This window comes from Mus caroli, unplaced genomic scaffold, assembly GCF_978045245.1.
Source record: "Mus caroli unplaced genomic scaffold, Mus_caroli_1 scaffold_14, whole genome shotgun sequence".
NCBI classification, from domain to species: domain Eukaryota; kingdom Metazoa; phylum Chordata; class Mammalia; order Rodentia; family Muridae; genus Mus; species Mus caroli.
In genome coordinates, this window is record NW_028227269.1 from 10,780,842 (window position 1) to 10,795,922 (window position 15,081).

At 42.2% G+C, this 15,081-nt stretch overlaps 1 protein-coding gene across 4 annotated transcripts in view; it reads left to right on the plus strand.

Moving 5' to 3' along the window:
* Nucleotides 1-15,081, plus strand: part of Nbas (NBAS subunit of NRZ tethering complex) — a 301,235-nt gene that overhangs the window by 249,055 nt on the left and 37,099 nt on the right. For all 4 annotated transcript variants that reach the window (XM_029484416.1, XM_021178925.2, XM_029484417.1 and 1 more), the window contains exon 48: nt 5,713-5,908. In XM_029484416.1, the coding sequence (XP_029340276.1) occupies nt 5,713-5,908 (196 nt within the window). The remainder of the gene's footprint in view (nt 1-5,712; nt 5,909-15,081) is intronic.

A 15,081-nucleotide genomic window follows, 5' to 3' on the forward strand; every position in this document is an offset into this window, starting at 1 on the left:
GTGGTTGCTATCCCATTCCATTCTTTTTACTTGCATGGATGTCTTCCCATGGAGCACTCACTCCACCCTGGAGTCTCACATCCCCACATAATTACTCAGTTAGCATGCTGCTGCTGCTGCTGCTGCTGCTGCTCTTTTCTGTTAGTAGAAGTAGATGTATGTCCCCTGATGACTCCTTATCTTCTGGGCCAGAGCTGAAGATGTGAGTGTCTGTGTGTCCCTATTAGCTTGATTGTTTTTAAATAAAGTACCAGATCAAATCTTTATAGTATAATACCTTCTTCCACCATCCTAATTATAGGAGTGGGGCATAGAAGCAATTGCCTGTTGTTTATATTTTCCTTTTAGCTATTTAATAACTTTTACTAATCATTTTTATAATGAGGTAAATATGTTTGGAAATGATTTGCTCTTCCTTATTTTTCTCATTAAACCTCCTTTCTTTTGTCAAAGAATGCAGAAATAGAATCACTCTCTCTCCTTCTCCTTCTGGACCTCAGTATTACTGACATCATGCTTTGTATCCCTGCCTGTTCTGATCCCCTCACCACACCTATTTATACTGAAAATGTTTCAACCCACAGAAAAATAGGAAGAAATAAGAACCTCACCTCTTTTACCATTATTTCGTGTGCGTTCTCTCTCTCTCTCTCTCTCTCTCTCTCTCTCTCTCTCTCTCTCTCTCTCTCTCTCTCTCTCTCTCTCTCTCTGTGTAGGTATACACATCTGTACTGTTCTATAAGAATGACAGTGGATTTTTTTTTACTGGCTATTTTATTAATTTATGTTTCAAATGTTATCCCCTTTCTTGGTAAACCCCCATTCCATCCCTCCTTCCCCTGATTCTATGAAGATGCTCCCCTATCCACCCACCCACTCCCACCTCACCGCCCTGGCATTCCCCTACACCGGTGCATCGAGCCTTCACAGGACCAAGGGCCTCATCTCCCATTGATGCCAAAGAAGGCCATCCTCTGCTACATATGTGGCTGGAGTCATGGGTCCCTCCATGTGTACTCCTTGGTTGGTGGTTTGGTCCCTGGGAGTTCTAGGGGGTCTGGTTGGTTGATATTGTTGTTCTTCCTATGGTGTTGCAAATCCCTTCAGCTCCTTCAGTCCTTTCTCTAACTCCTCCATTGGTGTCCCCATGCTCAGTCCAATGGCTGACTGCTAGCATTTGCCTCTGAGTTTGTCAGGCTCTGTCAGAGACTTTCAGGAGACAGCTATATCAGGTTCCTGTCAGCAAGCACTTGTTGGCATCTGCAATAGTGTTTGGGCTTGGTGGTTGTATATGGGATGGATCCCCAGGTGGGGCAGTCTATGGATGGCCTTCCTCCAGTCTCTTATCCACACTTTGTTCCCGTATTTCCTCTAGACAGGAACAATTCTGGGTTAAGAATTTGGAGATGAATGGGTGGCCCCATCCCTCAACCAGGGGCCTTGCCTAACCTCTGGATGTGGCCTCTACAGGTTCTTCCTCCCCTTTGTTTGGCATTTCAGCTAATCTCATCCCTGTTGGGTCCTGGAAGCTGCTTACTTTCCTGATCTGGGACTTGCCCAGTTCCCCATCCCCCATTGCTACACATGACAGTGGATTTTAAAAACAGTCTTGAGGCTGTCTGGCTCATACCTCGACATTGCTTGCTAAGTGTTCTTTTCTTTTGGCATGTTTGTTCTGAATCCTGTGTTCAGGAAGAGGTACAGTAAAGCTTGTCCAGGACATGGTGCTTTTGGAAGAGTGTTTGCATTTTAGGAAGTTCTCATAATTTGATTGTGTATATTTGAAACACCAACTAAAAATTAGAACGTGTCTCTCCAAAATGTCAGATTTTATTTTATTTTATTTTATTTTTTTGGTTTTTCGAGACAGAGTTTCTCTGTGTAGCCCTGGCTGTCCTGGAACTCACTTTGTAGACCAGGCTGGCCTCGAACTCAGAAATCCGCCTGCCTCTGCCTCCCGAGTGCTGGGATTAAAGGCGTGCGCCACCACCGCCCGGCTTTTTTTTTTTTTTTGTCAGATTTTATTAACTGTATTATATACTCAAGGAACAAGAGTCCAACTCAATTATTTGGAAAGAGTTATGATTGTCTTTTTGTATCTCATCAGTAATTGGAGTTGCTGCCAAGTTGTTCTGTGACATGCTCCAGAGTGGCTCAGTGACATTCCACAGAAATTGACAAGGCAAGGAGCAGGTGGCCCAAGGTAGTGAGGAAGGCTAGACTTGACTGCCTACTATGACTACTTCCTTATCTACACCTTAGAATGATGACATCATGCATGACAAGACTTGTTGTGATCGTGACCATTCCTAGAAACCTGCCTAAGTTACCATCAGATTCTTGTTGGCCAGAGTGAGATGGATTACTGTTCCTCTGGCTTCCATTTGGGCTTCCTGACTCCAGCTATCTGACATCTGGGCTCATGCTCCTTACCTTGACACTTCGGTGGGAGGGATAAAATACCAGCTTCTGAGAACCTGGTTTGGATTTGTTGACAGAAATGGCCTTCAAATGACTGCCTTCCTGATTTTTTTAAAAAAAGATCTTTCTTTTATTTATTGACACTCACACATTTATATGATATATCTTGATCATATCTACCTCTAACTTTTCCCCAACCCTAGCAAGTTCTCCTCCCATCTTTATGCACTTTTGATTGTGTGAGTCCCTTCCCATTTCCATCTCAGTGCACTGGGTCTATTTAGAGCTGTCTGTTGGTGCATTGAGCGATCTTGCTGTTGGCCTGATCTTTTGCTGGTCTTGTGCAGGAAACTACAGCTACAGCGAGCTGAGCTATGCAACGCCCATGTCTATAGGACAGCTCTAGGCGCTCTTCCTCATCCTCTGGCTCTTGCGTTCTTTCTGCCCCTTTCATGATGTTCCCTGAACCTTGTAGGGGTTGAGATCAATGTTTCTGTTCCTCCAGGTTGATACTTAAACCACTGCAGGCCTTCACCTGTGGCTGCCCAGCCTACATATCTTCTCTGATCTTTAAAGTGGCACTGAAGACTCACTGCTTCAGAACCCACCATCTTTCCTACTCCATGCCCTCCAAAAACTTTACTGACAGTGGGTGCCATTATTTTAAGTATTTAGGCATGTGCTAGGTGTGTTGCCCACATTGCATTTACTACTTTTTTTTATACTTACGTCTAAACAACCCTGTGAGGAAGGCATTGCTATCCATGTCTATCGGTAACTAAGGAAACCAAGACTCAGAATTCTGTGAAGAATATTAGGCCTAGGACCTGAATAAGGACTTGAACCTTCTGAGTCTGCACTTTCAGAGGGCTCAGGCTTACTGTCTCTGCAGCCTATGTTCATTGTCTTGGTTCCAGAAGTGAGAAAACTGTAGCTTCTTCCTCTGTTCTCTTTACACTGGGCCTTTAATGTTTCACTGAATTTCCATGTCCTTTGAGATCTTTGCCTTTCCCTGTTCCCTTTCCTGGAGTTACATTTTCCTACATTTTCACTTATATACATCCTGAATCTCCTTCATCTTATTTCGATGCCACACCTCTTCCTCCAAACAGTTGCTCAATTTTATCGAATTAATAATACAGACAAAGGTCAATTCATAGATTTTTCTTTGCCATTGTATTAGTTCCTTGAGAGAAGATACTATGTAAAATGTTAATGTCTTTGCCATCAAGTCCAGAACTCTAGTGCTGTGACAGTGGTAATACTTGTGGAGATGACTGATGGCGACAGTAGGTAGAAGTCCGTTCTCTGTGCCACGCACTGTATAAGGCGCTGTGCATTTGTTGTCTTGGTTACATAGATTCCAGCAGATACTTTCTCAAGGCCTTTACCTATAGTGGAAGTGATAACATTCATGCTTTAGGTTTAGAGTGTTAGGAAAAGATGGGGCTGAGAACTGATGAGGTCTGAAAATGATCTTGCTGGTACTACTGTAAAGACAGAAAGTATTCAGGGAATAGGGAGCATTCTATCTTTTTGCATAAACATTTTTCCCTCCACATACACATAGTTGTAAGTATGTCTTCTCTTGTATGTACAAGTGTGTATATACACAGATATGTCTTCACTTGTATGTACAGGTATGCATGCATATGTGTAAAAATGCACATATGTAAAAGCTAGAAGTTTTTTCAGGTATCCTTCTCACTCTGCTCCTTAATATTTTGAAGCTTAATTTATTAGTTGTGTATGTATGTATGTGCCTGCTTGTCTGTTTATCACTTGTATGGTGTACTGCAGTGCCTTCAGAGGCCACAAGAGGGCAGCAGATTACCCCAACCCCCTATCCCTACCCTGGCCTCCAGGAACTAGAGTTACATTTGGTGTTTAGGTGCCAGATGTTGGTGCTGGAAATGAAACTCAAGTCCTCTGCAAGATTCGGTAGAGGTCTTAACCAGTGAGCCTACTCTCTAGCCCCTCCACTTTAGTCTGTGAGACACTCTTTCACTGAACCAGGAGATGGCCAACTTGGCTAGAAGGACTGGCTAGCAGAGCCCTGGAATCCTGTCTGTGCCTGTCTGCCACCATGCCTGGCTTTCCCATGCTGTTTCTGGGGATTGAAAGCAGTCACTCATGCTTGTTGGCAAGCACTTTCCTTACTGAGCCCTCTCCCCATCCCCACTGTTTCTCATTTCTAATGAGAATTGAGGAGGAAAAGTAACTACTGGTAAATTAGAAACATTTAAGCTAGTTCTTCACATTTTATAACTTTTTTTCCCTGTAAGTACTAGTAATAATTCTGTTTTCAATGTAAGTTGTTATAAAACAGCATTGGTCAGGTAGGCATACTATGGTAGACACAGAGACACACGTTCAGTGGCAATACAGGACTTAGCTTCAGGAGTTTTGCTTGTTTGTTTGTTTAGATATGTTATGGTCTTGTTAGAGCAGGATTTGCCATATGTCTGATTTGGTCTGAGACTCAATTTAAGTGATTCATGACTAGAGCTTTGTAAGGATGTGGTTGTACAAGCACCTGCATAATTCAGGTCCTCAGGGAAGGGATGCTGCCATGGGCTGAAGTTTAGCAGCGAGCACTGACGTTGGTGAATCACTGAGTTTACTGGGGTGGCCCTTCTGGGATTACAGGAAAGCTGAGCATCAGATTGGGTAGAGAGATGTGCAGAACGTCCTCTTCATGGTATCCTTGTAGACTGAGAGCAGCCGAGACTCATATTTAATCTGTAGATGGCATTGAGTGGGTTTGTAACCACATGTAGAAGTTGTGGTCACAGTGGGGAGTGATGAAGTGGGGGCAATGGGATCAAAGTGCTGTCCATGACATGGAGGTTCTACCACTTCCCTGAAGCCAGTTCTTTCCTAGCAAGTGTAATTTATGGTGTCTTGATTGCATAGTTGTTGCCAACTAGTGATTGAGTATATAAAATTACTAGACAGGTAAGTGACACTGTTAGTATGAACAGTTAGAAACAAGCTTTACAACTTGTTAAATTTTCATAAGAAATAAACTAGCTAAGAGCATGGTAGTTAGTGGTTGCCTTTGTCATCTTTATGTTGCTCTGTTTAAAAAAAACGCTGCAGGATTGCATTTATATGACATAGTTTTAAGATCATCCATATGGTTTGTTGTGAGTCACTTGAAAACTTAATCTTTTCCTTTTAAGGAAACAAAGTTATCTATCGAGTCTTTAGGTCAGTGGTGGCATTTGATTACTAGAAGGGACACACAAAGCCTCAAGAGCTTGTCTTTCGACTTTGTCCACTCTTCAGGGAGGAGCTGGTGTCTGCTGAAGATGTGCTGCAGTGGCTGCGGCCTTTCTGTGCTGAGGACACATATCCTGTGAGGCCTCGAATCCAGGTGCTACAGCTCTTGGGGCAGTCCTTCCACCTGAGTGAGGAGGATGGCAAGCTCCTGATGTTCTTCCGAACGGAAGCCATCCTCCGAGCAGCATGGCCTCAGAGACAGGTAAGCAGTGTCTGCATGTTCTTCAGATCATTGGTACTCAGGGCAGCTACTAATAAGAGCTGCCTTGGCAATGAGCAAATAAGAGCTTCTGGTGTGTTCACAGTGTCAGCTGCTTGCAGTATGGACAATAAAGTCTTTTCTAACGTTCCTGCTAGGTTGAACATGACTGAGCTTACCAAACACATGCCCATCATGTTCTCATGTCCGTCTTTAGGACTGCTGACAGGGCTGATTGACTGGTGGCTCGCTCTTTCCAGGAGGAATGCCTCTGTGGATGGAAATGAAGGTGGTGTCAGCCAGGTCTTGCTCTCCTGCTCTGCCTCTGCACCTTGCCTGCTCTTCTCTTTTCTGTTACCACTAGGGACAAAAAGTCTCAGTTTCTCTAGGCCTTTCCAGGCTCCCGCAGCCCTCCTCTCTAGAACCTTCTCTTATCACTGAACTTTAAATTCTCAAAGTTAAAACTTCTTTAATTATCTTCATCTCTCCTCTCCTTCCCTTTTCCTTCCCTCCCTCCCTTCTTTCCTTCCTTCCTTCCTTTTTAAACCTTGTCTTCATAGTATCCTGGCTCCTCTGGAGGATACAGATCCTAGTTAGCTTTACCTTTGTACTTTATACAAGCTAAAATCATCTGAGGAAGCTCAGCTGAGGGATTGTCAAGGTCAGTGATTGCTATGGAAGGTCACAGCCCACTGCGGGCAGCACTATCCCTAGGCATGTAGATCTGTGCTGTAAGAGAGTGAGCTAGAAAGCAGGCCAGTAACCAGTGTTTCTCAGTGGTTTCTTCTTGAAGCTTCTGTCTTGGCTTCTCTCAATGACAGATGACAACTGAAATAAACCTTCTCCTTTGCAAGAGGCCATGTTATGGCTGTGACCTGTTTGCTCTCATTCTTCAAGTCCATGCATAACTGCGTTATTGGAATGTTTGCTCTGTGAAGAAGTAAATGTCCACACTCTCTGGAAAATCCTCCCAGGAGTCTCAGAGTGACAAGGGAAAGGGATCCCAAGTCTCATTCTCCATCTTAGTTTCTCCCGTGTCTACTTCCCTCTTAGATAAGAGCAGTGCCCCTGTTCTTCCTTAAATATTTGGTAGCAGAAATGAGCACAGCATGCCGGCATCGCTATGCTGCTGTCCTAAGATCCTCCAAGAAACGCTGTGGTGCGTCTTCTCCATGGCAGCCTGGCAGTGGGATTCAGGTCTTTTGGGGAGGACAGGAGAAGCTGATGAGGAATATTTTCTTCTAGGTGAAGCAACTTTTTGGTCCTTAGGAAATGAAGCAGTGGTTTCAGGATGGAAACACTGGAATGTTGTGTTAATATACCTCTGGTTCAGATTATCACTTCAGTTCCTGATTTTCAAAGAATGTGTGGTATTTCTGTAGAACATTGGAAAGATTAGGGCACTTGTGGGCACTGAATGTCTCTGTCAGTCTTCTGCTACTAGATCTGTAACCCTGGGGAAGTCTGAGGTCTTAAAGACTGTGTGTATAAAATGGAACCTTGAACTAAGGTGGACAATGGTCTGCTCACCATCTCTGCCATTTGGTCCTCACCATTCATGTGTCCCAGAAGAACCGGGATTTCCCCCTGTTGGTTACAGTTTCCTTACCTCCTCTTTCTTCCTCAGATGTCTGTCAGTACCATTGCTGATAGAGGCCCATTCTTACAGACTGAAGATGAGACTAGATAATGATATTGCAGTGTTGAGTTACAAAAGGAAAATGTGGGTGCCACGTGCACTGTGCTGGGGATCCTCTCAGACAGACTTTGCATACATCAAGGAGGGGCTTAATATTTAATTATTCTGCAAGTGCCCAAAGTAGTGGCCCTACATTGTGTTGCTGGGAAACTAGCCAGCACCTGGAAGATTGAACATGTCTGTGACACCTGCTCCTGACTGTCACAGAGAGGCAGCAACTTCTTCGTTTTCTAATGATTAGTTAACAGAATTAAAAATTCACAGACCCTCATTTTTCAGTACTTTGAGAGGCTTTCATTTCCTCCCCAGAAATACGCCCCTTCGTGGTGAGTGGGGTGCGATGACAGGGACGGGAGGGGGCTTTACATTAATCCCTTTGGTGCAGTTTATCAGAGTTTTTCAGCTTTTGTAATTTTCTAGTTAACTGGTGCATGAAAAATGTGGGTCAAAATACTAATGTTTCTTTTGAAACTTCTATACCTCAGCACCTCAGATTTTCCCAAATTTTTATGTACAAGAAGACATATAGCTTGAAAGCTTTGCCTTTTTACTTTCCAGCACATCTGAATTTGGTGTGCAAGGCATAGCTGAAGAGATATAGCTTAAGATAATACCTAATCTTGTTAATAAGTCTTATGACTGCTTGGTTGAAGCAATGCAAGTCCATGCTAGCCCTTCTGTTAGGGATCAGTGGCCTTCATTTGCCAAAGTATTAGCAAAATATGTACTTTGCCTCTCAGAGTAAAGACATTCAATATGCAGAGCTATATGTAGTTCTTTGGAAAAAGGTTTTGTTGCATTAGTGTCTTCAGAGCTAAGAGTCCACATGTGATCAGCTTAACCAAATACAGATATGGTGTGATATAGAGCCTGTGAGTGTACAGAGATAATGTGTCTCAGGATACCGTGATGTCCTGCCATCCTGGAGCTGCCAGAGGCTTTCTTTACTTCCTGCTCAGTAGCTATTTTGTAGGAAAATATCTGGACATCAAGACCTGAGTCTCTCAGTTTTATTTAGTGCAGATGTGACCTTTCTAAAATGACTTCAAAGTCCAGTACAATCTGCTTTATCTCTGTCTTAATTCTAAGTCACTTGCCACTATCTGAAAACTCCTTCTTCCCCATCTCTGCCTGTTTGTTATATGATGTCTTTCTTTTTCCATTAGAATATAAATTCTATGAGAGCGGGGATCTGAAAGACACTGTAAATATTTGTTGAATAAATGAATATTAAATCTTTAAGAACCTGTCCAAGGTCATGCTTCAGGTGGCAAGGCAGAACTGCAACTTTGAGTGTGCTGTTCTTGGCTTTGCTGCCTGTCCCTTATCTGCAGGCAGGTAGGTGATTGACTTAGGGTGATGGGAAGATGTCCTTAAAGAGTGGCCTGAAGTGTTGATGTGGCTTTGTTAGTTTACCACACTTTCCTCAGGGTGACTTGTGATTAGCTTGCTGCTTTCCATGTGGAAGCAAGGCACAGCCTTTTTATTCCTCCATGAGCAGGAGAGCTGGGATTCCTCAAGAGAACTCAATGATCTATTTTCCCACAATGATTAAAGTCAAGATTACATCCATGTTAATTGTTTAGAGATCTCTGCAGTCTCTGATTGTGAGCCCTTTGGTGCTCTTCCTGTAGATATTGTTCCTCTCACTGCTAGGGAGTCATTTGCAGAAGAAGAGGAGACTGAGTTGTGAACTATGTATATATTTAAACTGTCATAGAGAGTGGTTAGCACCCTCCCTGATTTAGTTGATAGGTCATGACTGGCTTGTGAGTGATGAGGCAGGAACTTCAGTTCAGTCCTGCCCAGTCCCAGGTCTGGGTTCTTGGCTATGTGCCACAAAGCTCCATGTGCTGGGAACATGCACAGACCCAGGAGCAGCACCTGGTCATGGTGCCCTGCATGCCGTGTTCTCCAGCGAGCCTCTTCTCCTGACATGCAGTGGGTTTTAGTAGATGGAAGAAATCAGGAGTTTGAAGGATAACAAAGCATTTATTTGTCATTTCATGATGTCTCAAAGCAGTGCTGTGTGTGGTAACTGCCATTCAAATGAAATGTTGTGAAATCCCATGCCTGTTAAAGATTGTTGCACATGTGAAATTTTCCTCAGAGATTCTTCAGGCATACAGTATACGCCATGAACTGCAAGCACTCTGGGTACAAAAATAGATAAGATACTTGCTTCTGGAGTCTATGAGTTGTCACACACAGAAATCTGAATTCAAACTTAGTTTCACCACCCTATAGCTGTGAACTGGGAAAAGTTAGTAAGTCTCTCATCTATAAAATGAAATAATATAGTCATTGTGAAGATTAAATTGCATAAAACCTGCAATATTCTCACTTCAGACAAGGTAATGGTCCTTGTTGGTGTGGGATTTTGTACCAGAGAACATTGATGTGCCAGGAATCTTAAAGAGTGGCCTGAAGTGTTGATGTGGCTTTGTTAGTTTACCACACTTTCCTCAGGGTGACTTGTGATTAGCTTGCTGCTTTCCATGTGGAAGCAAGGCACCGAGACAGAAGTTGACACATGGCAGAAATCTCATGGATCACATAGAGCCATTCATCAGTGCAGTGAGGAAAGACTCCTCTGACAGTTCTTCAGAGCCAGTGTGTTATGTGAAAACAGGGAGACACCATTGGATGCAGATGTCGTGGAATGGGCAGACTGGGGAGACAGCTATGTTCTGATCAGGGAACATGGTGCCAGGGAGGTATATGAGCGGATTGCTGTTCCGAGAAACAGTCTGACCATGGGAGGGAAGACTGAGGCAGTAGTCTGCTTTCTGAACTTGGCTGTAGCAGTGGAGATGGGCAAGGATAAAAAGGAACCTTGAAATGTGCTTAGATGTGGGGAGGTAAGCTCCAAATTTGGCCTGGGACTAGAGGGGAAGTGGGCTACTTAACTTGCTGGACAGTACAGGAGGAAAAGCTAAGGCCTGGGTTCCAGCAAGTCATCGACATGCTTTAATCAAGTCATCAGTTTGCTTTCATCTTAAACAGCATTTTCTTGCAGGCTGGAGCAATAGTGAGGCAGGGAGGCTCTTTTGAGCATCTTCACGTAGACAAAATGTTTGTAGGCTTCATGTGTCTTAGTTAGTAGTGTCTGCTTTCCAGAAATAGACTTGGAGTTATCAAATATTACTGGATGCCATTCCCTGGCTCCCTCCCTCTGCCAGCTCAGTTGTCTATAGTGGATGACTATATCCCGGTACCTTTAAAATGTCACCACTGTGTTCATTGTCCTTAGTGAGAGATTCATTAAGACACACGAACACGTTGATAAGAGGTTTGGTCTTACCCTCCCATTGCCTCCTGTCCCTTTCCCCATTCTCACTGGTACCTTTCTCTTCCCAATGATCTTGTGTTCATTTTTAAATCTGGGTCTACATGTGAGAATCTTTCAGGGTCTGGCTTATTGTGTTTAACCTATAGATCTCCCTTTTTATCTGTTGCCTCAGTTCATTCTTCTTTATGGCTTCATAAACCTCCACATTTCCATTATTTATTCATCTTGATGGACAGGTAGGCTTATCCCATTACTTGACCATTGTGATGTCGGATCTCTCTGTGTGTGTTGATGTACACTCTCTCAGCTATTTATCCAGGAGAGGTATGGCTGGATCACATGGTAGCCCCATTTCTAGCTTTATTCACTATCTCTATGCTGATTTCCTTAGTGCTCGGCCCACTTAGCATTCCCACCACTAAATGGTTAAGGTTTTATTTTGCCTCACATCCTTGCTAGCATTGATTTTCTTGATTTTAGCCATTTTGGTCAGGGTAGAATAGAATGTCAATGTGGTTTTGATTTGAATTTACCTGGTGGATAAGGACGTTGATCATTTGTCTACATATACATTGTCGATTTCTACTTTCTCTTTTGAGAGCTGTCTATTTAGTTCATTTTCCCAGTTTTTGGTTGGATTTCAGGGCTCAGTTTCTCAGTTCTAGATCTCAGTCTAGATGATAGATGAGCAGCCCACAAGGACTTCCTTCTGTGCTACCCTCGCTGTTGACTCTGCTGCCTCTTTTCTGTGCAGATGCTTTCTAATCGTATCATTTCAGTAGTCCTGGCCTCCTTACCATGCTGCATGAGACACTGGTCTTGTATTCTCCTGTAGAATGCAGAGAAGAACTGGAGGAGAAGAAAGCATGAAGTTCATGATTGTTGGGTTTGAGGAAGAACAACAGCAGCTGTGGGTTTAAAGTATTTTGAAGTAATTTCAGACTTACAAAAAGTTGTATAAAGTGTATATAAATTTCTGTGTAATTTTTCAATGCAGTCCTGCAAATAATAATGGCTCAACCACAACCACATATATTCAGCACACTTCCTCGCTGATACCTAGGTCACCTACTGTCAGTTGACACACTAGTCTCTTTTCTGATCTGCATTCACCAAGAACACACTCTGCATCTGTCATGTCTCTTTAGTCTCCTCAAGTCTCTAACAACTTTTAGTCTGATTTATGTGTCTGGTCTTTTATGACCTTGATAGTTTTAAAATGCAGTAGAAAATTATTTTATTAAATGTCATCCAGTTTAACATTGTCATATGTTCAGGCTTTGCATTTTTAGTAGGAGACCACAGAAGGGATGTATCTTTCTCACAATATTATATTTCGAGATACACAGGGCTGGTTTGTTTCATGACTAATAGTGTTACTCTGAATTGCTAGGGATCAGATTTCTTCTAGGTATAGTTACATGTTCCTTTATATAATTATTAAGTAGATTTTTGGATACTTTGAGATGGTTATTATTCTTGTTATGATATTATTATTTATTATGTTCCATCATCATACTTACATGTACTTATTTTAGCATGGATTAATAATTGCTGCATGATGGGACTTGGTTCTTTCACTTGTTCACCTAAATATATTTATTCAATTACTTATTTATTTCACTGTGGTCATATGGGTTTTGTTTTGTTCCATTGTTTATCCTGTTACAGTGGTTTGGTTTGATTTGGTTTGGTTATCATCCAGAGATGGTCACTGGGATTTCTCTTCGAGTTTTCTTCTTGTCCAGAGTGCCAACCCTTTCTGGAGTTCTTCCCCACTGTCTGGTGCTCATGCCTGGGAATCCTATGTACATGTTCTGGGACTGGCTCTGATTCAGTCATTGATGTCAAAAAACCTTGTTTCCTTTTGTTGAAAAGTGGTGTTTAGGAACCAAACTAGCTGCCAGGTGTGCACACTATAGGGCTTGTAGGAGAAAGAACCAGAAGGTAAGTAACCTCATGGATTCTAAAAGTCTACATCTGTTCCACCCTGATCAGTAAAAGTCAGGTTTATATTGACACCCTGGTTTCTGTCTGTTGAATAGACAACATTCTACCTACGTTGGTAAGCTCCCCTCTGCAGAGACTCTGCTCTCATCCAGAATTTTCTTACAAATTTCTCTGTCCTAGAATATATAATCTTGAAATTACTATCTCATTTTCTCACCAGAATTTATTTTTATGGAGCCTTTTGTCTTTAGCCATAGATTAACAGAACTAACAATACTTTTTTCCTGATGCTACTTCATTTTTCTCTCCTCCTGTCTGTCTCCACATGCACAGAGACACATCATCATTAGCCTGGTTGTCTTGTTCACTCCTTCTATTCCATTCTCATTTTTCCTAGTTGTGTGCTTTGTCCAATCTTGTTGGTTTCAATTGTTTGTTTTTACTATGTGAGTCATTAACAAACGATGTAATAAGTAAACTAGAAAGTGGAATTTAGTATTGTTTTTACTTCTGATATTTGGAGTTTAGATGTTCTCAGCCTATAATTATATTGCATATATGTAACTTTTAAAAATCTTTGTTTTATCACCTTTTTGAGAACAAGTAGACAGGCACATATATCATTTTCTTCTGTTACCCAGGAGTATCTTTGGGTAACTTCTAGCTAAACGAAAGCATCAAAGTCAAAATAAAACCACAGAAGCTCTGGTGTAGACATTTCTCACAAGCTGAGGAGCAGCTGATGGAGCAGCTGAAGGTCCAGTTTGTTTTCATGCTTTTGAGAGCCTCCCATGGACTGGATGTCAGGCTTCCTGGGTCACACTTCAGCGGCACAGTTCTCTTCATCCCACACATCCCACAGGGAAGGCTAGCGAAGGCTGGTTAAGAAACAATCACAAAAGAACTCACACAATATGTATTCATTGATAAGTGGATATTAGCCCAAAACTTAGGATACCCAAGATATAAGATACAATTTGATAAACGCATGAAACTCAAGAAGAATGAAGACCAAAGTGTGGACACTGTGCACCTTCTTAGAATTGGGAACAAAACACCCAGGGAAGGAGTTACAGAGACAAAGTTCGTAGCTGTGATGAAAGGATGGACCATTTAGAGACTGCTGTATCCAGGGATCCGTCCCATAATCAGCTTCTAAACGCTGACACCATTGCATACACTAGCAAGATTTTGCTGAAAGGACCCAAATATAGCTGTCTCTTGTGAGACGATGCCGGGGCCTAGCAAACACAGGAGTGGATGTTCACAGTCAGCTATTGGATGTATCACAGGGCTCCCAATGGAGAAGCTAGAGAAAGTACCCAAGGAGCTAAAGGGATCTGCAACCCTATTGTTGGAACAACATGATGTACTAACCAGAACCCCGGAGCTCTTGTCTCTAGCTGCATATGTATGGAAAGATGGCCTAGTCGGCCATCAATGGAAAGAGAGGCCCATTGGACTTGCAAACTTTATATGCCCCAATATAGGGGAATGCCAGGGCCAAAAGAATGGGAATGGGTGGGTAGGGAAGTGGGGGGCGCTATGGGGGACTTTTGGGATAGCATTGGAAATGTAATTGAGGAAAATATGTAATAAAAATATTAAAAATCAAAAAAAAAAAAAGAAAGTTGTGTATTTCAGTACTAAAATATGCCAACATACACGGTAAAGAACTACGAAACTCTATCAGCTAGGGCTCTGTTAGATGCCTGCTGAGCTTGTGTGTGTGTGTGTGTGTGTGTGTGTGTCTGTGTCTTTGTCTGTGTGTCTGTGCCTGTTGCACTCTGCTTGGTTACCTTATACATTATAATCTCAGAATAGTATATTGAGTTTGATACAGTTGCTTTCTTTTAGCCTATGAATACCTTAAGGCATGGCCTTTTGTGGTATCACAGCTATGGCAAGGCCAGCATTTAGTTTCTCATTCTTTTATCCCTGGCGGGTCCCTGCTGATATAGACCTTCTCACTTTGGCTCAGGATATAGAAGCTGCTAGAATGTTGTTCTCTTAGCATGCTTGCAGTCACATACTCATGACATCCATTCAACATCTGCATCTGTGTTTTACTTCTTTAAAAATGAGAAAATCTACTCCCAAAAGTTCTTTTAATGTTGAAAAAATTTGTAATATTTTCAAAATTTTTATTTAGTTTTAATAAAATCCATAACTCTGAAATATCACTATTGATATATTTATCTTTTCTTGTCTAATGGTAGTGGTTCTGGAGTTGAT